This window comes from Chrysochloris asiatica, unplaced genomic scaffold, assembly GCF_000296735.1.
Source record: "Chrysochloris asiatica unplaced genomic scaffold, ChrAsi1.0 scaffold00010, whole genome shotgun sequence".
NCBI classification, from domain to species: Eukaryota; Metazoa; Chordata; class Mammalia; order Afrosoricida; family Chrysochloridae; genus Chrysochloris; species Chrysochloris asiatica.
This window is the reverse complement of record NW_006408528.1, coordinates 36,925,268-36,950,440: the sequence shown is the minus strand read 5'-3', so window position 1 is coordinate 36,950,440 and position 25,173 is coordinate 36,925,268. Positions and strand designations below refer to the sequence as shown.

The following is a 25,173-nucleotide window of genomic DNA, read 5'->3' as shown; positions in this document are numbered from 1 at the left end:
ATGGCAATGAAACAATATACGATAGGATGAATGTAAAGCTAATGTTCTCCCATGTAAACGATCACATAATTCACAATAAAACATTTTTAAAAAACAAGATAAAGCATTTTGGCTCAAAACAGTTACTTTTAAAACTAATTTTGGTTTAAGAAATTTTTAATTTGCGATACTTTATTTCAGAAAAGAAATTAAAAAGAGGAAAACTATAACACAAATTAAGCACTGCAGCTATGCTAAAATAATTGTGTAAAATAATTTTGTGCCTTTTCTATCCAAAACACTTTTAATTTAGATACTTACTCGGAGCCTGCAGCCATTTCCAAGTATGACGTTTCTGCTGTATCAACCCCCAATGGGATGACTATGCTCATGACGTTCGCCTTTGATAAATTCGATTACTATGGAGTCCGATGCATTGGTATCCAAAACACTGGGGCATGCCAGCCACAGTGCGCATTGCAAACATCTAAGTGCATCCACAAACCCTGTTCAAAGGAAAAAGAAACAAAACAAATAAGAAAGATCTTTGTATTTCTAGCAACACTATAACAATAAATATACACAGAAAACCTTTTTTACTAAAATCTCAGTTTTAATTAGAATTTACCCAGGTTGTCTCTGGGATTTTTTTTTCCCCCTTAAAATTAAGTTATGTGACTATAGTATGCTTCTGAAATTTGTAGCTTATAATCTTCCTTAGGGAATAAATTTAGGATGAAGGACTACTAAATCATATTGCTTAGTAAAGAGCCAACAATTATTATTCATTTTGAAAAGTAAAATAGAATGTCTTATTATGTTGTTGTGAAGTGCCTCTGAGTTGAATCTGTACAGGGTTTCCAAGGAGTGGTTGGTAGGTTTGACCTACCAACCTTGCAGTTAGCCAACCAGTGCTTATCTATCCTACAGCGCCATGTAAGAACTAGTATCCCAAAACAAGTCTTCTTGGCTTAGTGAGTGATCTAGCAATATAACAAGTATTGAGCACTTACTATAGACTAAGCACCATACTAAGCTTTTTACCTGGATGATCTATTTAATCCTCATAACTCTGAGGTTGGTATCTCCATTTTACCTTGAGAAACAGATAACCAAGAAAGCGTAAATAAAGAAGCTTCCCCCACTTAAAAAACTGAAACCAGGATTTGACCAATTTCTACTCTACTGCTTATATCTGTATATAATGATCATTATTTTATTTGTAATAAAGTCGAATGTCTTACACCGGTTGTCATTTTTCATACGACATAAATTATATTGGAGGAGTGCTTTATTTCTTCACTTTGTTACATTACATTTAGTTAATTATTACAGTTAGTTCATTACAGTTAATACTCCCTACTACTGACAATTAATTAGTTGCTGTTGTTGTTGTTAGGTGCCATCAAGTTGGTACTGACTCACAGCAACCCTATGCACAACAGAACGAAACACTGCCAGATCCTGGGCCAACCTCACAATTGTTGCCATGCTTGAGCCCATTGATGCTGCCACTTGGCCAATCCGTCTCGTTGGGGGTCTTCCTCTTTTTCTCTGACCCTCCACCTTACCAAGCATGACATCCTTTTCCAGTGACTGATCCCTCCTAACAACATGTCCGAAGTATGAGAGATGAAGTTTGGCCATCCTGGCCTCCAAGGAGCACTCTGGCTGCACTTTTAACACAGATCTGTTTGTTCTTTTGGCAGCCCATGGCACTTTCAACAGAAAACTAATAAACCTGAAGTGATTTTTGGATTTTTTTTCAAGATAAATTTACCATAGAAACTAAGCACATTTAGCTCCAGCATTAATTTTTTTAATCTATTGCATTGTTGTTGTTTTGAGTTTCTGTCAAGCTAATTCTAATTCATGATGATTCTATGTGTGCTGAATTGAGCTGTTCCATACAGTCTTCAAGGCTGTGACTTGTCAGCAGCAGATCACCAGGCCTACCTTTTGAAGCACCTCTGGGTGCTTTTGGCTAGTACTGACCCTCTCTTAGCCATTTTTGCCTCCCAAGGACTCTAATCTCACTGCATAATACTTGTTGTATGTATTGGCTGTGAAATATCAACTTGATGTCTTTTCAACAATGATAAAGAACAAATCAGGAAGAAAACAGAATGTAGGATGAAAGATTATTCCGACATATTGTTTAGTGAAGATCCAACAAGTCTTATGTATTTTGAAAGATAAAATGAAATGTCTTATTATGTTATTATTGTTAAGTGCCTTTGATTATAAACTTGGACTACGGCAAGTGAAAATTGACCATCTCTGTAATGTTTTAATCAATATAGGTGAATGGCAGTGTTTCTTTAAATAATAGCTCCTATAGTTATGTTTAATTTTTATGAATAAGCTTTAGATTATCTACTCAGTCTAATTTTTACTCATTCCAAAAATAACAGATTATGAAATAATACCTTATAGGGGAAAAAACACTAAAATGGGGCAAAATAAAATAATGACAGTGGCTCGAATATTCCAAACCATGTGTAACAGGAGAGAGCTAATAAATTACAAGTTGCCACAATAAAAGCACACAATAGTAGACAATTGAACCTAAAGGTTGAAAAGCATAAGCTTTGGAACCTGCCTCTATCACTCATTAGCTATGTGGGTTATGCAAGTTTATTTTAACCTCTCTAAGGATCAGTTCCATTGTTTATGAAAAGTGGTTTTATCTATACAGGACTTCTGAGAAGAATATTACATACTGAATGTAAGCATTTTCAACACTATTATATAGTTAGAAATCAGTAAAGGTAGCTACAGATCAAGAGTTGCTCTACTTCATCACACACACAAAAAATATGTGGACAGAAAAACTCGAGCTCTTACTTAAAGAGAATCCTCTAATAGCTTTAAAAAATAAAGTGATTATGGTTCTCTACTTTCCATGTCTTCACACTACTCCACTAATTAAAATGCTGCCACAAAGACAATTAGAACACTTAACACAGGAAAAGTTACTCTATCTTCTTTTCTACACCTGTGACCACATTAGAGTTACTTCAAAAAGACTTATAAATCTATAAAATTTCCAAATGGCAAAATGCAAGCAATTCATTTTTTACATTCCCAATATACAAAAACTGCAAGTTTGTTCTATTCAAAAGTAATTCCTTAAAATGCTGAAGATTTAACAAGAGTACCACTGCAATTTTTAAAAACAGATTTTCTTATTGGTAACATGAAAAGTTTTCTTCAACTCAGCTTATCTTTATGTAAAACTCAAAGAAATGTTTGTATGTTAGGTATATGTTCTTAGATATTTAATAGTACATTCATTTGTTAGAGGTAGAAACTGGAAAACAGCAATCAAGTTGTCAAGTGTTCTTTTAGGTAACTTGAGTCATATTTACATTTTAAAAGGATCTGAATGGGCATGTATTTAATAGTATGTCCTTTTCATACAAATATACAATCATCATTAACACTGTTTCCAAATAACTATGAAGGGTTTGGCTATCTTGGAAAATGGCTTATGTTTGTGCGATTACTACCCAAACTCTACACAGTGACTGGAAAATAATGGGCAAACTACAAATGACTAGATTAAATGAAAACACCAGGAATTAAACTGCAGCCCTAGCCTCATTAACTAAATGAATAGTCAACCTATACAATTAACTACTTTAAAAACAACTAATAGCATCTTCTCCAGAAATCATCTGTCTTAAAAAGTCTTATCAGTATAAAGACATATCATCCATCACATCTGAAACCGAACAAAACTCCAAGTTTGATTCAACAAGGAAGATCTCAGTAAGTTACTCACAAGAGGTCAGATGATAGGATACCATGTCTATTTAGACCATAAAATAGCAAATATTTTACTATATTAATACCAAAAAGCTCTATGGTCATGAAATTCACCCTGCTTAAAAATTCAGTTGGTACTTAATAAAACCATAATTTCATTAGGGTCAAGTTATTGCTTATCTTAAAAAAATAAAAGGGGAAGAAGGAATCAATGTTATAAAAAGAAAATGCTTCTAATATAGTGTTGGTTGGTTATGTGTTGTATATATAAAGGAGAAAAAATAAATGTAAAACAATCCAAAGAATTACCACAAAACTTTCACATCTTTTATGTGAATTACAAAACTGATCATCCAACAGGCAAGTGAGATATATACAAAATATACTGAGAATAAATGTCAGTCATTAAAGATATAATATAAAAGGAAATACCATGAGATGTCTGGTAAATCTGAGGTCCAAGAAAGAATAAATGTCTTCACAAAACCTGCTATCCAGAATAGACCTAGAAACCAAGTGAACATAGGAGTATTGAGCTATTTTTTAAATGGCATAAAATTACAGGTACTTCTGAATAATGTTACCTAAAACCAAAAAAACACCCACAAAGACAGCAGCACAAGGATAAATCTAGTCCTTATTTTTTTACACAAAAAAGTGTAATCATTTGGAAAGGCAAAAATCAAAACTAAGTACCAAATCAAACTGATAAACTGGGAAAACATGGCATTAAAAGCAAAGTTGAATATCAGATACACAAACAAAAATCCAAAACTCAAACCAAAAGAATCTTAAAGTGGGAGGGGGTCGGGGGGAAGAAGAAAAAAGATGAAGCAATTTAAGTAGAAAATAGACTATCAGGGAAAAAGTGAAAAATAGAGGCTGATTTTAAAACTGTGTTAAAAAATAAATAAAGAATACCACTGAAAAGATGAATTTGATATGTAAAATACAGAAAGGATATAATGATGAAGAAAAAATTTTGTTCTAAAATAACAAATAAAAAGGCTAAATCAAACAACCTCTTTGAGGGAAGGGTCATTGATTGTTATCTTTCTGTCCTTTGTAAAAAGTCTTCTAGAGTGTGCTCAGTAACTATTTAAAATTAAATTAGTGGTTATATTTTGAATGACACATCACTTAAAAAATAAACAAATGAGTTTTTGGCTTAATTACTAATGGAAATGAAATAGACAAACTTCAAATTGTTAAGAGATCTTGTACCCAAGATTCTTTATAACTCAGAAATTAAACTACCATCATTAAATTAAGATTTTAAATTTAAAGCAGTTGACTGTTGTTGTTAGGTGCAATCAAATACCTAACAACATAAGTATCTAGTGTTGTTAGGTGCGATCAGTACCGAATCATAATGACCCTATGCACAACAGAACGAAACAGTGTCCCGTCCTGCACCAACCTCACGAATCACTGCTATGCTTGAGCACATTGCTGCTGCCACTGCCAATCTATATGTCCTTGGGGGTCTTCCTCAGTTGACTAAGGTCTATCTCAGATGACTAAGGTGTAATAAAGAGAAAACTGCTTGCTCAAGATCCAAGTTGTTGATATTGAATGCCACTGAGTCAATTCCAACTCCAAGCACCCCCAATTTGACTTAAAGCCAGCCTGGCCCACAGAGTTCCCAAGGTTGAAATCTTTACAGGAACCGATAGTCAGGTCTTTCTCCCACCAAGCTGCCATTTCACTGCTCTGGGCTTGGCAATAAATGGAGGCTGGTCTGGCTGATGATCTTAAATTTAAATCTTATAATCACAAATCTATTAAGAGATTATTCCTGATAATCAAAGCAATAGAACAAATATCAGACTCTTAAAACCTAAAGTAGAAAATTTGACAACAGAAAATTTGTATCTTTCTCCAATAAGGTTAGTATTAATATCACATAGTGTTCTGTGAGCACTTAGCTGATTGAGACTCAAACCTCCCCAACTACTGGTTATAATATTATTGTTGTTAAATACTGTCCAGTTGGTTCCAACTCTTAGCAATCCTATAAAGGCTTCCAAAGAATGGTTAGTGGGTTTCAACCGCCAACCTTACGATTAGCCGTCCTGTGCTTATCCTACAGTGCCACACCAGGACTCCAGTTAAAATAATAAGGATAGTAAATACTTACTGAATGCTTTCACTGTTTAATTCTCGTAACAACTTTATAAGGTTGGCATAATTATTATCTCCATTTTACAAATGAGGCAGAAGATGTAAACTTGTCCAAAGTTCCAAAGCTATAAATTTCAGTAATTAATTTGTCTAAAATTAAAATTAACCAGGTGATTTGTAAAATACATAATCTAGAATTTACAACTAGGGAAAAAATAACTGACAATAGTCCTCTCAAAAAAAAAAGGACATTTAAAAAAGAGATTTAAAAGCTTCACAGTACCATGTTTAATATAACACTAACCAATTGTTACAATAAAATTTAGTATCAAAGTAAGAATGCTTCAGAAGTCACAGTTCTGCCACTGACTACCAAAAGCCTTTTTTTTTAAGTTTTCATTGTGAATTGAGTGATGGTTTACATAGGAGAACATCAGTTTTACACTCATCATTTCATTGCAATGATTACAATTTCCTCCGTGCATCATCATTCAACAGTATTTGCTTCTATTCCCTCTGCTTTTGTTTGTTTGTTTGTTTTGGCAGGGTATATACACACAGAAACACTCAGGAATATATATTCATTTAAACCAAAGGGCACATTCTGCAAGCCTGCCTCCTGGCCGCCAGCACACAATCTTTCTCTTTCCTTAAGTCTAGAGTCCACAGCTGCTCTCTCTCTCCATGTCCTCATCTCTGCCTCGATCTCTGGTGTCGCTACTTCTCTGGATAGGGTCCTACATTCCGCTTCTGCTCCTGTCCCTTGATGGTCCTAGGGTCCTCTGTTCCTGGATTGTAAGATTAACTATTCCCCCATTTTTGTTACAAAACTTCTCCCTTTACAGTTGTGACAGTTGCAATTAGTCACGGTAACAGTTACTCGTATTGAATAAGAGTCTTAACTCCATCTCTTTTCACCAGGCTCGTGTAGACAAGATGAAAACTATTTAGTGGGGATTCTACCTTCTCTTGCACACTCTTAAACTCCCTCTTGAAAACTTGCAAACCAGCCAATTTGTACCTTTATAGCCCCCATTTTAGGTAGCCAGTGTCTAAGTTGCCCATCTCTATCTATCCTGTGTACAAAGGGGATAGTTTGATCCTTGATGTGAAAGACTCATTCCCTGTCAGTTGGTATTTTGAGCTACTACATCCATTATAAGCCAAGTTCATCAAATTATAGCAATTTACACTTGTTTCCTTTATCAAAAATTGTTTTGTTTATTAAATCTTCCTCTAGTCAAGTTCTGATTATCAAACCATCGAGGCTGTGTCAAATGGGTACAATCTGCAAGTTTGGGCATTCTTGTGCATCTTCCCTCACCTCTTATCAGCTGGATGCTTCACTCTCAGCTCTAGTCCTCCGTGCCTATGTCTTTGTCCATGGGCTCAGGAGTCCCCAGGTCTCACCACACTTTGTACCAACCAGTCCTTCCTCTTCTCTCTGTCATCTCCAGGTTGACGGGAGTCTATGGAATGTGGTCCAACTCAGCCCATCTTCATCGTTGCCTTTCCCCTCTTTCACTCACCAGTAGAGCAACGTAGTCACCAAGCAAGCTCACATGCCTGCTCATGTGTTCCCTTTGAGTTTCAATCTTGAAGGGGGGTTGTTCTGAAGGGACTTTATTGCTTGTCTTGATGGGTCTAGCAATAGCTTTTAATGATAGCTCCTTATTCTCTAGGAACCTCAGTTTTCTCATCTGAAAATGGGAATAATCATACAGAATTTATTTCTGAATTGTTTCAAGGATTGTGTGTGGCACATAATTAAGCATTAACTACTACTATCAGGTAAAATTCTTGGGGAAATTAAATACTTGGGGGAAGCCCTTAAAAGATAAATGTTGAAAATCACACTAGCATGTGTTTCTGATCTATTGCAGAGTTCATTCTTGTCAGTAAAGGGGAAACGGTGCTTCTGTATTATATGGAAAGTTCAGAGAATGTGTTAGAAATAATTTCACTAGAAAATTCAATGGTCAACTCCATTTATTACATACTCCAAACAAGTGAGTTTTGTTTTAGTTATTTTCTCAAACTGACATTCTGTTTATAACATAACTGTATGATAAATAGGTCACCTGGACCCAGAGTAGCACAATTTGTAACTTAAATGTTGGCAGTTTGGCTTTACAGAAAAAAGGCCTGACAATCTGTTTCTGTAATGATTACAGGCAAGAAAACCTCATGGAGCAGTTGTATCCTATAACACATTGAGGATCGCGATGAGTTAGAAGAAACTGAATGGCAATAATTTGATTTGTGCACCCTGAAATCCATAGAATTTTGGTCAAAACAGGATTTGCTTTGATAAGATTAGACTCTTTAAAGAATAAACTAATGTCAATGCTCATAACATATATAACCCAATGAGCATCGAACGATACCTATATCTCAAGAATGAGATACTTTCTCTCATAGCAGGCAGTATTTTTTGGAACTCCATACTGCCTTAACTTACAATTTACTTCATCTTTAACTTATTAGAGATTTCATATCAGAATCAAAGTAAAGTATCAAGAAGTGCAATCCTGTGAAAGCTTAAAAACCTACATATTTTTAAAAATACATGTACACATTTTCTTTGAGTCAGAATCGACTCGATGGAACACAACAACATAAACTTAATATAATGAACAAAGATTGTTGTTCTGCATCTTAACTGTAGTGGTGGATACAAAAACCTATATGTGATAAAATTGTCTGTTCCACTTATAAAACCTATTCTATTCCACGTTAACCTCTTCCCCTCCTAACCTTCCAAAGGATGCATTGTTGTTAAGTGCCACTGAATCGGTTCCGAACCACAGCGACCCTGTATAGAGTTTCCAAGGAGCAGCTGGTGAGCTTGAACTGCCAATCTTGCAGTTCAAAATTCTTTGCAGTCTGGCACATTAACCCACAGCGCCACACTAGGACTTCAAGAATGCATTACATATACAAAATTAAGTTATATATATATATATATAGCTACAAAATCATAGAAACCTTTACTAAACAAAAATACTAAAATATACAAAAATACCGTTTTTCAACATATCCTCCATCTAATCTATATACATTTCTGAAGGCAATGTTTCATCTCGCTAACCTTTCCCTGAAAATTTTTGCACTCTTCCATTTATACCACGTGAAAATGGCAGTTTTAGCATCCTCGAGGGACCAAAATCAGGGTCCTTTTCAATGTTCTTTGAATTTGGGAAATAAAAAAGTTTGAAGGAATAAGATCAGGGATGTACCCTTAATGAATTAGCAAAAATTTTCATTAGGAAAAATTCTTTAACACAACATTCCTGATTTTCTCACCAATATAGTTTTCATGTTCTTAAAACTTTTTCAGAATAAGTCACCATGGTTCTGTGTCCTCAAGAAAATTTACTGAAATTACCCTTTAGAGATCCCAGGAAACAGGCACGATAATCTTCTGAGCTGGTCTCTCTGCCTTGAATCTAACTGGTCCAACAAATCCCCTTGGAAGCCACTGTTCAGATTGGACGTTTTTTGGAAGTCACCCCAATGAGACTGCTGCTGCATGCTGATGAATCAGTTCCAATTCATAGTGACCCTGTATAGGGTTTCCACGGCTGTAAGTCTTTACACAGGAGCAGAAAGACTCATCTTGCGGAGCGGCTGGTAGATTCTGTTGATCTTGTAGTTAGCAGTCTAACACATAACCCACTGCGCTACCAGGGCACCTTCTAAGGAGACTAAGATGCATATATTACTCATAGAACTTGTCTGCAGCCATCCACATGTCTGTGACACACTGCAGACATCAGTGGATCACAAACACATGTTTAAGCATGTTTTGTTTGGAAAAAGCCTGTGCATGTATGAACTGGAACCCTAGTAGCAATACTTTATTTATCCTGTAGGGGTGGGGTGTGTGTGTGTGTTTGTCTCTCTCTCTCACTAGTTTATATTTTGACAAATACTATTTCAAACCAGCTAGTAGTTATTCATCTTCTACAACTAGACTCATCCATCTCACCCTACAGCAATAATTGAGGTATTCATTTATTATTTCTCAAGGACCTGGACTTGTGGCAGCTCCTAATATTATACTAATTTATTCTTGATTACACTATGTGTTTTCTCTCTCAACACATTCATGATCTCCCACCTTTAAAAGACTATTAGTAGCTCAAAAAATAAAACAGCCATTGAAGAATGCTAGTGACTGATCTCTTGTAACTTTTTTTTCTAATTGCTTCTCTTTCCCTTATTATCCTAAACTGTTCCCCAAGACTCAGCCTTCCCCACTGTCTTCCATCTTAGATTTAACCATTCTTTTGTTTGATTTTCTATTCCCAACCATGTATGTTGTTGTTGTTGTTGTTAAGTGCCGTCGAGTCGGTTCCGACCCATAGCGATCGTGTACAGGGTTTCCGAGGCTGTAAATCTTTACGGGAGTAGAAAGCCTCATCTTTCTCCCGTGGAGCGGCTGGTAGTTTCGAACCGCTACCTTAAGGTTCGCAGCCCGATTCATAACCACTATGCTACCAGAGCTCCTCCAACCATGTATAGCCAGAATAAAAACCCCATTGCCATCAAGTCAATTCCAACTCACAGCAACCCTATAGGATGTATATCTATTCAAATATCTGCCATCATCCCAAAAATCAAACAATCCTTGAATCGGATAGTTTACCTTCTTGCATTTCTTATCAGCACCCCATTCTCCCAGATCTCCTTTGAATCATTCATTCCTTCAGCCTCCTATTATATTCAGTCTCCCCAGTCTTGTACCTCCTCAGTGTTGAAGTCATTCTTCCTTAGTCTTCATGGCTCCCACTCATATCCTAGTCATCATCATCATCTAAATAACGTCTAACAATCAACAACTTTTCCAGTTTGTCACTAGAGGACCTTGTCTCTAAATAATGGAAGTAATATTTGGTGTTCTGGAAGCATTTTCCTCCAGATTACGAACGGACAATAAAATCAACTCAAAGTCATTCAACGTATTTGTTGAGTATATACTATAGGGGAATTAACAGGAGCCCTGGTGGTGCAGTGATTAAGTGCTTAGCTGTGAACCTAAAGGCAGTTCAAACCCATCAACTGTTATGCAGTAGGAAGATGTGGCAGTCAGCGCCTAAGAAGACCGGTGGTTTATATACTGTGGGTCAGTTACGACTCATAGTGACCCTGCATAGGGTGTTCAAGGCTGTAAATCTTTATGGGAGCAGAAAGCCTCATATTTCTCCCACGGAAAAGCTGGTAGTTTCAAACTGCTGACCTTGAGGTTAGCAGCCCAACTCATAACCACTACACTACCATAGTTCCTTAGAAACCCTACATGGCAGTTCTACTCTGTTCTATAGGGTCACTATGTGTAGGAAATAACTCACTGGCAACACATTTGAGTTTTTGGTTAGGGAATAAGCAGTGAACAAAATTAAGCTGCTCTTAAAGCACTTGAAAAGGAGCTCTGGTAGCGTAGTGGTTACGAATCGGGCTGCGAACCTTAGGGTCAGCGGTTCGAAACTACCAGCCGCTCCGCGGGAGAAAGATGAGGCTTTCTACTCCCGTAAAGATTTACACCCTCGGAAACCCTGTACAGGGTCGCTATGGGTCGGACCTGACTCGATGGCACTTAACAACAACAACAAAGCACTTGAAATGAGCTAGGGCAATCTAATACAATCAAGGATACCTTAGTTTTCTTATGTGACTGTCTTTGATTAATGTTTTGTGCACTCTTATTACCTTGCCAGGAATTAGTCCTTCATAATGATAAGTAGACAGCTATGAAGATTTTGTCAAATGGCTAACTTTACATGGTATGCTTTTAAAATAAAGTAAAAACTAATTTGAAGCCAAAAACTTGAATTCAAATTCTTAATTAGTCACTCTTTAGCTGTATGACCCTTAGAAAACATAGGTGTCTCTAAACCTCTCCTGAGGAATAGGTAAAGTATCTACCTGGCAGAGTTGCTGTGAAAAGTAAACAGATATGTAAATATACTGTGTATGCTCATATATTGTTAGTCCCCTTGCTTCTCAAAAGTTAATATACAAAGATTATATTATTAAATTCAATGATAACCAATTCCAGTCACCATACTATGGATCACTGAGAACACTCAAACAGTGAAAGAACAGCAACTCTCTCACTTTATTTGATCAGTTATCTAAATATTGTACATGGATTTAAAATATTTACTATAAAATCCTAAGAAAGCAGTAAGAGTAGCTAAACAACCTATAAAATAGCAAAGGGCTAAAATGAACAAAAGTAAAGAAACATATATAACTTTCTAGAGTCCTGGTGTGGCACTGTAGGATAAACACTGGACTGCAAGTCACAAGGCTGAGGTTCAAGCACATCCTGGGAACCCTATACAGAGTCGCTATGAGTCAGAATAAAAGCAATTAACAACACTTTGTATGTTTAAACTATTTACTTCTCTAGCAAGTTCTGCTGTGCTTTAGAGTTCCAAAACTTAAAAGAGTATTCAAATACCAAATTTCTTCCTCTTAATCTATTAATATAAATGGGAAAATGAAAACAAAACCTGGAAATGGAAGGGCTACAGTATTACAACTAGAGTTGAAGCTTGGAAACAAAAGGTCTTATGCACTTGCCCTTGAAATTAAATTATGACTACCATTTCATATACAGTTGGATGGCTTTATATAAAAAAAGGAAAACAAGCATTGGTGAGGTTGTGAAAAAATTGGAACCCTTATCGATTGCTGTGGGAATGCAAAATGGTGCAGCTGCCATGAAAAACATTGTAGCAGTTCTTCAAAAAGTTAAACACAGAACTACCATGTAACCCAGCAATTATACTCTTAGATATATACCCAAAAGAACTTAATGCAGGGACTGCAATAGATAACTTGCAAAACAATATGCACATTTCTAACAATAGCCAAAAAGTGGAGACAACCTGTATCCACCAACAAATGAATGTATAAACAAAATGTGATATAGCCATATCCATCAAACCCATTTCCAACTCATAGCAATCCTATAAAACAAAGTAGAACTTCCCCATAGGGTTTTTAAGACTGTAAAGCAGACTGCCTCATCTTTCTCCTACAGAGCAGCTGGTAGGTTTGAACTGCAGACTTTTAAGCTAGTAATTGAGTGCTTAACCAATGCTTCATTAAGGTTCAATGGAATATTATTTATCCATAAAGACAAATGAAGTTCTGATACATGCTATGGCATATATGAGCCTTGAAAACATTACACTGAGTTAAAATAAATCAGAAACAAAAGGACAAATATGTATTTTATGATTCCATTAAAACACCTCACCTAAAATAAACAAGTTTATTTTAGATTAAAACACCTAAAATAAACAAGTTTATTAATGGTCACCAAGGGCCGGTAGGAGGGAGCTTAATGGTGATTATTACTTGCTTAAAGAGTACAGATTTCTGCTTGAGGTGATGAAAAAATTAATAGTGGAAATTAATACTGGTGATAGTTGCACAACTTGATAAATGTGACTGGTATCACCTGAACTGTACACTTAAAAGTGGTTACAATGGCCAAGTATTTTGCTATATATTTTGACACAATAAAAATAAATGAACTGTAGAATTATATAAGAAAAATACTCAGATATGTAAATATTAACTTATTCTGTTCAAGATGGGTTTTTAGAGTAGTCTGTCTTAAATAAGGCATATAATCACTGAGAAACTTTACAATAAAGGGGAAAATGGTAAGAAAAATAAAATTATGTTGGGAATGAGATTGGAAGATACAATGAGTGCTGTAGGGTACCAGTATATTTGCTAAGACTACGCTTGCAAACTTTATTGTAAAGACCTTTCCATGAAAGACATTATATATAAATGGAAAAAAGACCACATGTCCTGAGCTATTCAGCTGTTCTTTTAAAAATACATTTGGACATTGATGAAAAAAAAAAAAAAGATTCATGAAGTTGGAGTCTGAGCTACAAATACTTTCCCCAGGGTACTTAATGAATCCCTGACTTTTGGAGGTTGTTGTTGTTGTTAAGTGCCGTCGAGTCGGTTCCGACCCATAGCGACCCTGTACAGGGTTTCCGAGGGTGTAAATCTTTACAGGAGTAGGAAGCCTCATCTTTCTCCCACGGAGCAGCTGGTAGTTTAGAACCGCTGATCTTAAGGTTTGCAGCCCGATTCGTAACCACTACGCTACCAGAGCTCCTTGACTTTTGGAGGTAGAATACATAAATTTTATACCCCATAGGGTTGCTATCAGGCAAAATCAACTCAATAGCACCTAAGAAGAAGTGGTATTTTTGTCTATGCTAGCAGAATCTCTGTTTAGATACAACTTTAGTCATCACTCTAGACAAAATTTAAATGATAAATATTACAGTTTCCCAGTTATTCTCCAAGTAACATCACAATAAAACAGCTTTTGTCATTTTACCATTCACATAAGATTTTGGAACTCAAAAATCAAGTAGTTAATAGATGGATGCAGTTAATACACAGCCAACTATATAGCTAATGTATAACTACTAGGTTATATACAAGCTACATATTGAAAAACCATACAAACTTGATTTCAGTGTTGTAAGTTAATATAATAATTATTTTCTTTTTTTTTAGGAAGAAAATTTGTAATCACCATGATGCCTTCATAATAAATCTAGATTAGAATATTATCAGAGTTAGAAAGGTCCTTAAGAAGAGTACAATTCAAATTTCACAAGATAACCTTTTTTAAAGGTAACTAAGGCTTGATACATTATTCTATCAGATATATTCCAGAAGCATTAAAAATCTGCTGTTTTATCATGTCATTGTTGTTAAGTGCTGTCAAGCCTGTTCTGACACACAGCGACCCTGAATAGGGTTTCTGAGGAGCAGCTGTTGGATTTAACTTCTGACCTTGCAGTTCAAACCAACCTTTCACTCCAGTGCTTATCCTACAGCAACCAGTGAATTAACCAGACTCAAATTCTGAAATAACGTTGTTAGATTTCCAAGATACTAAATAAAAAAAGTTATACAATGTAGCAGAGTCTACCACTTTTAGATTTAAAAATCTGGATTTACACATTGGTGTAAATGTACACATTGGTGGTGTGCTGTCCAGTAGATTACAACTCATAGCAACCCTGTACAGGTAGGGTTTCCAAGTTTGTAACTATTTATAGGAACGGAAAGACTCATCTTTCTCCTGTGGAGTGTGCCTGGTGGACTCGAACTGCTAGCCTTGTGGTTAGCAGCCCAACATGTAACCCACTACGCTACCAAGACACCTTTTACATACATACATTAAGGACCAGCAATTTATAGGTTCATCACAGTTAGTTCACATGAAAAATCATTAAAAAAATATTTTAAATATTATGTCATTCATCAATATTTTCATGCAAAGTTGATGCTTTTTTTGTGTGTGTGTATAGCTCCCCTGACTGGAATTCTGGGTTCTCTTCATTGTATAACAACATTTAGAAGCATAATCTACAGGTTTTGGCTTTAGTTTCTTTCAAGATAAGAAAGAACTGGCAACGCAATCTGAATGCAAATTTCCTTCCCCCATTTTTTGTTTTTTTAGTTATCTTACCCACATCTAACTTGGTAATAAAGTTCTTTAATAACCTTATCTTTTTATAACAATTTCCAAAACATTTTAGCTTTTCATGTAACCAATTCACTCTTCAATATTTATTAATAGTTTATATAATGTTGTTTGTTGTTAAGTGCCATCAAGTCAGTTCCAACTCATAGCAACCCTGTATAGCGTTTCCAAGAAGTGGCTGGTGGATTTGAAACGTGGACCTTGAAAATACATTCAAATGCTTATCCTACAGTGCCACACCCAGGACTGCAATTTATATAATCATTTAAAAACATAAGTACAATAGGATCCACCAATTAGGAACAAATATGACTCTTACAGAGCAACCCATTTTCTAAAAAGTATTAGTTTACATGTTTGTAAAAAAAAAATTGCCTCAAAGACGTCCTAAATATATTTTACTTTAAAAAATGCTTGGAGGATTACTTTTAATGGAAAGGGGACTCAAACTGCAATTAAATTAAATATACAATTAAAATAGGTATTTCTACCCTTGTCTTAGATCAAACTGCAAGCATTAATAAATCTAAATAACATAAATATAATGCAAGACTTTCTTAGCAATAATTCTAAGAACTAAAGAATTAGAATCACATCATTTAAAAAAGAAATTTAACAATATAAGTACTTAATTTCTGAGTTTTGGATTTAAAATTAGACGAGCATCCAAGAAACTATTCAAAATCCCATTTGGGTAGAAAACTGTGTAAGCATACTAATAAACTCTATCTATATCTCTCCCCACCCCCTTAGAAGCTCTTTCATTTCAGGCTGTAAAATAAATAACCGAAACCTCATCCACTGTTGGTGGGAATGTAATATGTTACAGCCACATGGAAAACTGTGGGGCAGTTCCTCAAAATATTAAACACAGAACTATCTTATGATTCAGTAACCCCAACTGTAGATACATATATGTAAGAAGGCATGAACACAAGCAGAAACCTAAATAACAATGTTTATTGCAGCATTTTTTCACAATAATCAAGACAGAAATAAACAAAATGCTCATCAGCATATAAATAAAAATGGATAAGTAAAATGTAGTGTGTATACACACAAGGGAATCAGCCATAACAAGAGAGGAGGTTCTGATACATGAATCTTGAAAACATCATGCTGAAACTTTGAAAACATCATGCTGAAAGAACTTAGTGGCAAAAAAAGATAAATATTGTATTATCTTCCTTATGAGGAAACAAGCAAATATATAGAAACCAAAGATCATTAGTGATTACCATAGATGGGCGGAAAATGGAAAGGAGGTGCTTTTGCTTAGGTGGCACAAGGTTTATTTTAATGGTGGAGGGATGATTTGGAAAAGGGTAGTGAGAAGGTTGTACAACTAAAAAAATTTAATTATATCACTGACCTGTATATGTAGAAATTATTTATATTTCATAAAACATTTTCATTTCATTGTGATTATAAACATAACCCATATGCCTTTCAGAAAAATCAGAAGAGAAAATGAAACTTCCACAACCTCAATTACCTAGAAACCTTGGTGCATTTGCAACTATTATAGTAAAAATTTATTTAGGCAAGAATCATAAGTAGATGCTAAATCTAGGAAAGTCTGGTGAGTATTTATACCATTCAAAGTACTGTCACACAAATTGTTTAACAACTGCAAAAGGAAAACTAGTAACAATATAGTAGAGGAACTATTTATTCAAAACTTTAAACTAATGATCTGACTTTAATTATAAAGAAGCCTTGGGCAAACATAAATAGAGTGGCACTATATAAATAATGAAAAGAACTCTGGTAGCGTAGTAGTTATGAATCGGGCTGCGAACCACAAGGTCAGCAGTTCGAAACTACCAGCTGCTTCACAGGAGAAAGAAGAGGCTTTCTGCTTCCGTAAAGATTTACAGCCTTGTAAACCCTGTTCAGGATCGCTATGGGTCGGAACCAACTTGACGGCACCTAACAAAAACAACATAAATAATGGGCCCCTTATGAAACATATAACTACGGAACTGTTAAAGAAAACTAGACATGAGAACTAAATGCTAATATGTGATCCTGCAATGATTACAGTACCAGAAAAATATTTATAAAGGATAAACTGGGACAAGTGATAAAATTGGAATATGGATAATGCAATGGTGGTTGTTGTGGTTGTGTCCTGTGGTGTCTGTTTGGACTCATAGTGACTCTGTGTAGGGTTTCCGAGGCTGTACATCTTTACGGGAGTAGAAAATCTCATCTTTCTCCTGTAGAATCGCTGATAGTTTAGAACTGCTGATCTTGAGGTTAGTAGCCTGACTCGTAACCACAATAAAATTAATATAACAATGCTAAATTTTCTATATTTGATAACTACTCTAGTTATGTAAGAAAATGACCTTGTTTTTAAGAAATACATACGGAAGTATTAAAGACTGTAAAGGGGCGTGATATATGCAATCTTCTCTCAAATTGTTCAGAAAATTTTTTTATACATACAAGAAAGTTAAAGCAAAAACAGCAAATGTTAAAAATTGGGGAATCTGGATAAAGCATTCTTTGTTTTACTCATGTGACTGATCTGCAGGTTTGAAATCATTTCAAAATAAAAAAGTTAAAATAAAAACTTTGATATGCATATTTAGTATCCTAGTTATGCATACACATTGTATTTCTTAAATAAAATACGGGATCATCCATTTCTTAACTGGAAGCCCTCCCAAGTACACATCTGAACATTTACAGCTTCCCCCCCACAAAATAAAGGCTATTGTTTTCAGACAAATTAGAAGTGTCCTCCTCTTGTTACCCATCCAAAGAAACTCCCACATTTATGGTGTACATAAATACCTACCCATCACCACCATCTCCTTAACCAAACCAAAACCCAAACCCATTACTGTTGAATCAATTCCAACTCACAGTTCCCCCACTGGACAGAGCAGAACTTCTCCAAAGAGTTTCTGAGATTGTTAACATTTATGGGAGCACACAGCCTTCACCTTTCTTTAAAGGAGAGGTTCAAACCTAGCAGTCCAACAATTAATCCGTTACTGCTTAATTCACTACACCACCAGGGCTCCTTTCTCCTTAACCAGTAACAGCAAATTAGAGAAATCAAGATGGAGAAAGTAGCTATCTGACACATTGCCAATTCCTGCGAGGCTCATCTATCTTTCTTTTAAAAAGTTCTGAAATCTTCCAATAGCCTTTTAATGTAGTCTTTTTGTAAGCTAGCTGAGGTAGATTTTTGCTCCTTTCATCTAAACAAATGCTAAAACCAAACAGGTAGAAATAAACTATGACCTCAATCAAGGCAGGGACATTCTTATCTCTCTAGGTTCCTTCTTGGAGACAGAGAAAGAGTCCTACTCAAATTAATCTTTAGTCTGTACTTCAAAAATATTGCTTTGGTGGGGCTTCAAGATTTAAGATGTAATTCAACCAATTAAGCTACTTCATTTAAAGAGAAGCAGAAAAAGGAGTAATTCCAAAAGGAACAATATTACTTTCTGGAAAAGAGTTACTATGTATCAGGCCAGTCTCAAGCTATATGGCTATTGCAGCACTATTTTAACCATTCAAATCAGCTACATCAAGAATTTCCATCTTCAGCCACATCATTAGAGAGGAAAAAGGTTTTCAAAATCCTGAATCTTGTCTTTCTTCAAATGATATATCAAGCCAACTGATAAGAATTGAAGAAGTCTCACCACAAACTCAATAAACAGAAACTATTTCATTAGTCTATGAAATAGTTCTGAATTTTAAGTGGTAATACTTAATTCTTTTCACTATAATCTTTAGTCTGCTAAAAACCATTGGCACTAGGCCTGATCTTATATATCAAAAAGTGAGAAAATATCTAGATTTAACTCAAGGTTAAAATAATTTATCAAGGTAAATTTTAGTTACATCTATAAATAGAAATTATGCTTTAAATACCCCTTGAAAACAAGTTTACATAAATGAAAAATTTTTAGATTTTTCTGATCTCAGATAAATTGTTAGGTAACATAATTATGTTAACTTACAAATTTACAAATACAACAAATTAATTCCTACCCTTATATTTTAGCTTTCTGCTATAAGCTCAGACTTTAAACACTACAACTCAATTGGCCGTAACACAGGTATGATTAGTCAATACTACCTTTCCTCATAATAAACTTTAGGACCAAGAGAGTTTTTTCCTTTTGATTAGCTCTTCATTAAGCAATCATCTAAGACTTGTTAGGAAATTATCTCTCTTCTTTTACTCTGATATAAATAGAATAAAGAAAATTGCACAAATCATTTGTTTCACATGCTAAGTTGTATACAAGGTCTTTCTTAGACTGAGATTTTATACCTGAGATAGTTTTTAAGTGCAAAATTAAGTATTTTTATTCAAAAGCTTGACAGATGTTGTTGTTTAGTGCCATCGAGTTGGTTCTTTTAGTGGACTATATATTATAGTGTTTCCGAGGCTTAAAATCTTTGAGGGAACAGAAAGTCTCATCTTTCTCCCGCAGAGTGCCTGGTGGGCTCGAACTGCCAACCTTGTGTTTCATAGTCCAGTGTTTATCCAGGTGATGGATAAGTACTCATTAAAAGGTATAGTGTATATTTTGATGGTGTCTTAAGTAAATATATCAAAAAATAATTCAGTGGTTGCATGGAAATGCCCAATATCCCAAAAACTTACCAAAAATGTGTAGAAAAATTAAGTCAGTTATGTGGCAAAATTGTAAAATTCACCCAAAAATACACAAATTACTTTCTTAAAATAAAATTCTATTCATGAGCTCGCCATTAGCATTAATTCCATATCAAATGAAAATGTGTATTAAATGAAATGTATAACCAAACTATTTATAGAAAAAGCACTATCAATGGATAATAAAATTTCAAACATTCTGAAAGATACAGATAAAATCTAATTAACTCAGCCTAGATCACACCATTTGATTTTTGTATAGCACTTATCACAGCTGCTCACAATAACAAAATTATTTGTATCACAGTATGATTAATTCATTTTTAAATCAGGGTAGCAAGATTGTTGTGATGTGCCAGTGAGTAGGAACCAACTCGATGGCAATTATCAACAACATAGTTCCCAAGGAGCAACTGGTGAGTTTGAATCGCCAGTCTTGTGGTTCCTATAGTACCACACCAGGACTCCAACATTATTATAGTGAAACACTACCTACAAATTTAGTTAACCACTTTGAACTCCAAACACTGCTTTTCCACATTAAATAAATTTGGGGAAATACAAAGAATTATCCTTCTAAATCTAAGAAAACATAAACCTCCTTCCAACATCTGGGGGGAAAAAAAAATCAAATTTAAGCCACTCCAATTTAAAATCCAGCCTAAAATCTGATTAACATTTATCCAGCAATATTTCAAACAGTATTCCCTTTGTTATTTTGTTGGTCAACACAGAAAATAATTGTTATAGAAATATAATAAAAATATTGTATGCTCAATGTTTAGAAATAAGTCTCATAGAATACATGTTTTAGTCCTAAGCCTTATAGAACACAAGTATGTTTTAGTCTAATACATGATAAAGAACTTGTTACTAATCATCCTAAATATTGGAGACTTAAAAATGTTATCTTAAATGAAAACATTTTTAAAAATCTGAAATTCTACCATCTACTAAGAAAAACCTGAGATAAGCTATTATACATTATGAAAAGTATTTTTAAAATAAATGGCATGCTAATATTTTCTAAGTTGTTATTTATGACTTACCACAAATCTATTTATTTAGTAAATTTTGAACACAATATGGTAGAATACACTATGGTAGTAATTTATAGAAAAGCAGAGCTGTGTTAAAATTTATATGACACACCTTTAAAAATAAAGCCATAGGCTTAAGAGTTTGATATATGAAAAGAAATATATTCATCTTCAAAATTAGGAAGCCAATTTACAAAGTTATAATTTCCCTAAAATGACCACAATTTCACTAAGATAGGTATTGAGTGAAGAATTTCTCATTTACTATACAACTTTTTTCTCCACTTCCTCATTTTTTGATCAAAAAAAGTCCTAGTAACTGAAATACATGGCAAAGATCCTCTGACTAGAAACAATTGGGGGAGGGGGCAAAATTATACGAGTTATCAGAGTCCTATAGGTTTGAAGTGAAGTAGAGGAGAAAATGTAAAGGTTCTAAACTTAAATTAAGATCAAAAGAATCTTTTGATTTACTCCATTAACAAAAGGAGAATTTGATGAAAATCCATTTAAACAGATAAACAACTAATCCACTCCCAAACTCAGCCTCTGCTATCCTAAGAACAAAGACTAGTTTTCCCCCAAGGGATCAAATGTTTCAAAACTCTCTGGAAACAAAAATTATGCCTAACCTTTTCATAAATTTGCCTCTACAGTCCTAATTCAAAACACACAGAGTCAACTGGGGTATACACACGATAAAAAACAAATAAGTAGTTATGTTAATTACAAAGTAACCATTTTTTAAAAGGTGCAATATACTAAAAGGGGTAGTCTTAGTTTAGAGGAACCAAAACCAAAACAAATAAAAAACAAAGGAACCAAAAAATCCAAAGCCATGAAATCAGCCAGTAGGAAGAAAGCAAGTAAACTGAAGGCAGCTTTATTAACTCCTTGGGATTTCTAACTTGGTATTTTTTGTAAAAGTCAAATAAGGCCAACTGCTTTAAATTTCCAGACCTAACCAATGTCACTATCTAAAAAAACATGGGCATAGATCCTATTCACTCCTGTGGCTACAAAAACGCAATTTTCATTAGAATATACTGACTTTATACCTTGGATAGTAAGTTTTGACTATCACAGATCTTAACCACTGAGCTTATAAATTAAGCGCACAATCTTTACACAATAGCAAAGGATCTATATTTATTTATATGCTTGCTCCTAACCTAAAAATAAGTATTGACCCAAATCTTTACACGCTCATTACCCACCTTCATTTTATAATCAAATTATTTGAAAGCTTCTAAGGAAGGTCAGTAGTTCGAAACTACCAGCTGTTCCGCGGGAGAAAGATGAGGCTTTCTGCTCCAGTAAAGATTTACAACCTCGGAAACACTGTACAGGGTCGCTATGGGTCAACAAAACAAGGCTGTATTCACAGCCTAAGTTCCATGATGAAACACATGCATACATACAAAATCCCTCTGCAAGTTATCATTTTTGTAGCATAGAACTTTATCAACTAACTAGCTTATACATTTACCATATTAAGTAAATTCTGCTCTATTATATTTGGAATGTACTAGAAGAATCATGAAAAGTGTATACTCCCAAACAACTGTACTGAAGGCACTCATCCTTCAGCTGCTCCATATCAGAATAGTCATTAAATGCCATTAATGGTCCACTCCTCTCTTACTGCTTAGCTCATGCCAAAAAGAGACTTGACCTCCCACTATAGAAATGCATTCTAATCATTCACAATTTTAGAAATAGAGACACCATTTAATTTTCTGTGTCAACCTATAAAATTCTGAAAATAGCATAAAATTAATTCAAGTCTCTATACGGTATGGCTTTTGTTGGTCTGTTAAAACAGACTAAATTCCACAATTCCATAATATGGGCATGTTTGCTAGGGGGTCAGAGGAGGGGGTGTCTTGTACTAAAGTCTGACTTTTTTACTTACATAATTGTTAGTATTCTGTAAAACAATTTTAAAAGACAGCAAAGCATGGAGCTTTACTTTTTAAAATATACAGTCAACTTGATACATGGGAAAATGGGTGCAAAAAAATAGGTGAAAGAATAGCATCTATATACACGATGAAGTAACAGGTTTAGGCTTGTTTGTACAGCTCCCAAAAATTAATTTGAAACAGAGTACAAAAGCCAAATTCACAAAATTGGTCAAGAGTTGGATAAGAAACGTTTTACTCTAAATTAAAATATCTAATGGGCCGCACTTACACAATTACTAGATATTTTAATCCATTTTGGCATATTGACTAAAAGATGTTTGGATTAAACGGAACAAAAACTTATTATTTTTCCTCAGAAAAATGTTTACGAGAACCTATCCCGCCTCTGAAATTTCCAAAGATACCTGTTATTTTTTTCAAAAGTGGTGTCATTTTATTTGCCTCTTAGGAAAGAAATAATTAAATTAAGCAAAGCACAGCATTGTAACTTGTAGTAAAACCAACACTTTTTTTGGTAAATGCTTTGGGTAAAGAAAATAGTCCAGTCTTTTCATGTAAACATAATAAGCCTGTAACATGCTGCAGACAAACGCACTGCATGGGGTGTGGAGGACCCGAGCTGATTAGATTACCACAACATCAGCCTGGGGCCGCCATTTTTAGAATCTGTAAAGGACAAAAGAGGGAAATTTCACTTTTTACTTCCCATCAAAGAAATTAAAGAATAAACCGGAATGTATTCTTATTAGGCACTGATGTCTTCCACCCAGAGTTGAATGCACCTCACTTAATTCTCTCCCAGGTCTCCCAAAGTCCCAAACACCTTACATTGCTCCCGTCCCTACAAAAATGCATATAATAGGCAAAATGGGGTTTCCTCTGGAGCTCACTCAGGAGGTGTCTTGGACTTGGAATCGTCGCATTCGGAAGGCAGGGCCCAGCGCGACCGGCCCCGGGCGGCACCACGGCCAGAGGCAGCGAGCACTGAGCACCGGGCTGGGTTTCCTCTCCCCCTCCCCCATTTAGCACAGTGAACCGTTTGTTTCTCCTCCGCGTCTGCTGCCACCGTGTTTGTGCCAACCCCTAGGTCAAAATCAGCTTTTCTGAAATGTGCCATATTGTGGATTCGAAGCATCCAGTAGAGTAAAGGACGGCGAGCGGGCAAGGGGAGCGGGGAGGAGACTGAGCAGGCTGGGTAGAGGGGTGACCACCTCAGGGGCGGGTTTGCCCTCTCCAGGAGAGGATGAGGCGCTGTCTCCTGCTCCCACAAAGACAGAGGTACCCCGGGAGTTCTTCTGGCCCCTTCGTACCAACGAGAAAACGATCGCAGAGATGGCCAGGCAAGAAATGGAAGAAGAAAATGGGGCCTATCCGGGTTCCCAGCACCTGAGCAAGATGCGATCGAGGACAGCGAGCTGGCAGCTCCCGGGACCAGCCCGACGCAAACCCTCTCAACAGTCACCAGCCAAGCGACCCTAATCTGCTGCCAGTGGGCAGTGTGCCCCCTCCCTAACTCCCACTCTCTAGGGGGCTTAACTGCCAGTTCCCCTTCCCCAGCCCTAAACCCCGACATAATGCTCCCTTTCTAGAGACAGGGAGGAGAAAGATCAATTCCATTACACAAGCAGCGGCTTGCCCTAGTAAAAACACCTGAGTGTCAACGTCGGCTCCCTCCCGGAAGGATAACGATGGGAACCCCCCCCCCCATTCCGCTGGAAACACTGTCCCCCCTCTTCCCCCAGCCCGCAAACCCCTTGAACTCCCACGGAGACGACAGGCACTGACCTGTGATGTTCACACACCAGACACCCGAACCCCGTTATCTGCTCGACCCCCAAGGAGTCTCTCCACACCTCCGCGATCAGGCGACCCCCAGACAGCAGTCAATGCGGACTCAGGACCTGGCTCCACACACCCCCTCCCCAAACAGCAGCGCGCAGCCTCTTCACCAGCAACTGAGGAGTAGGGGAGGGGGCAGCCAGACGGTCAGCAGGAACGCAGAGGCGACGACAAGGCTGTTCAGAGTGTCTATAACACCTCTGTTGCCGCTCCCGAACTCAGGCACGGTCTCCGACTCGGCCCCCTGCGCCCGCTCAGTGTCACTGCCTCTCGCTCTGGGAAAATGGCGGC

General features: G+C 36.0%; 1 protein-coding gene across 1 annotated transcript in view; it reads right to left on the bottom strand.

The window, feature by feature from the left end:
* Positions 1 to 25,173, bottom strand: part of KMT2E (lysine (K)-specific methyltransferase 2E) — an 85,961-nt gene extending 60,788 nt beyond the window's left edge. Inside the window, exons 1-3 of the mRNA XM_006834376.1 lie at positions 24,829 to 25,173; positions 4,183 to 4,255; positions 301 to 485 (exon numbers count right to left, since the gene is read on the bottom strand). Coding sequence (XP_006834439.1) covers positions 301 to 371 — 71 coding nt within the window. The 5' untranslated portion in view covers positions 372 to 485; positions 4,183 to 4,255; positions 24,829 to 25,173. The remainder of the gene's footprint in view (positions 1 to 300; positions 486 to 4,182; positions 4,256 to 24,828) is intronic.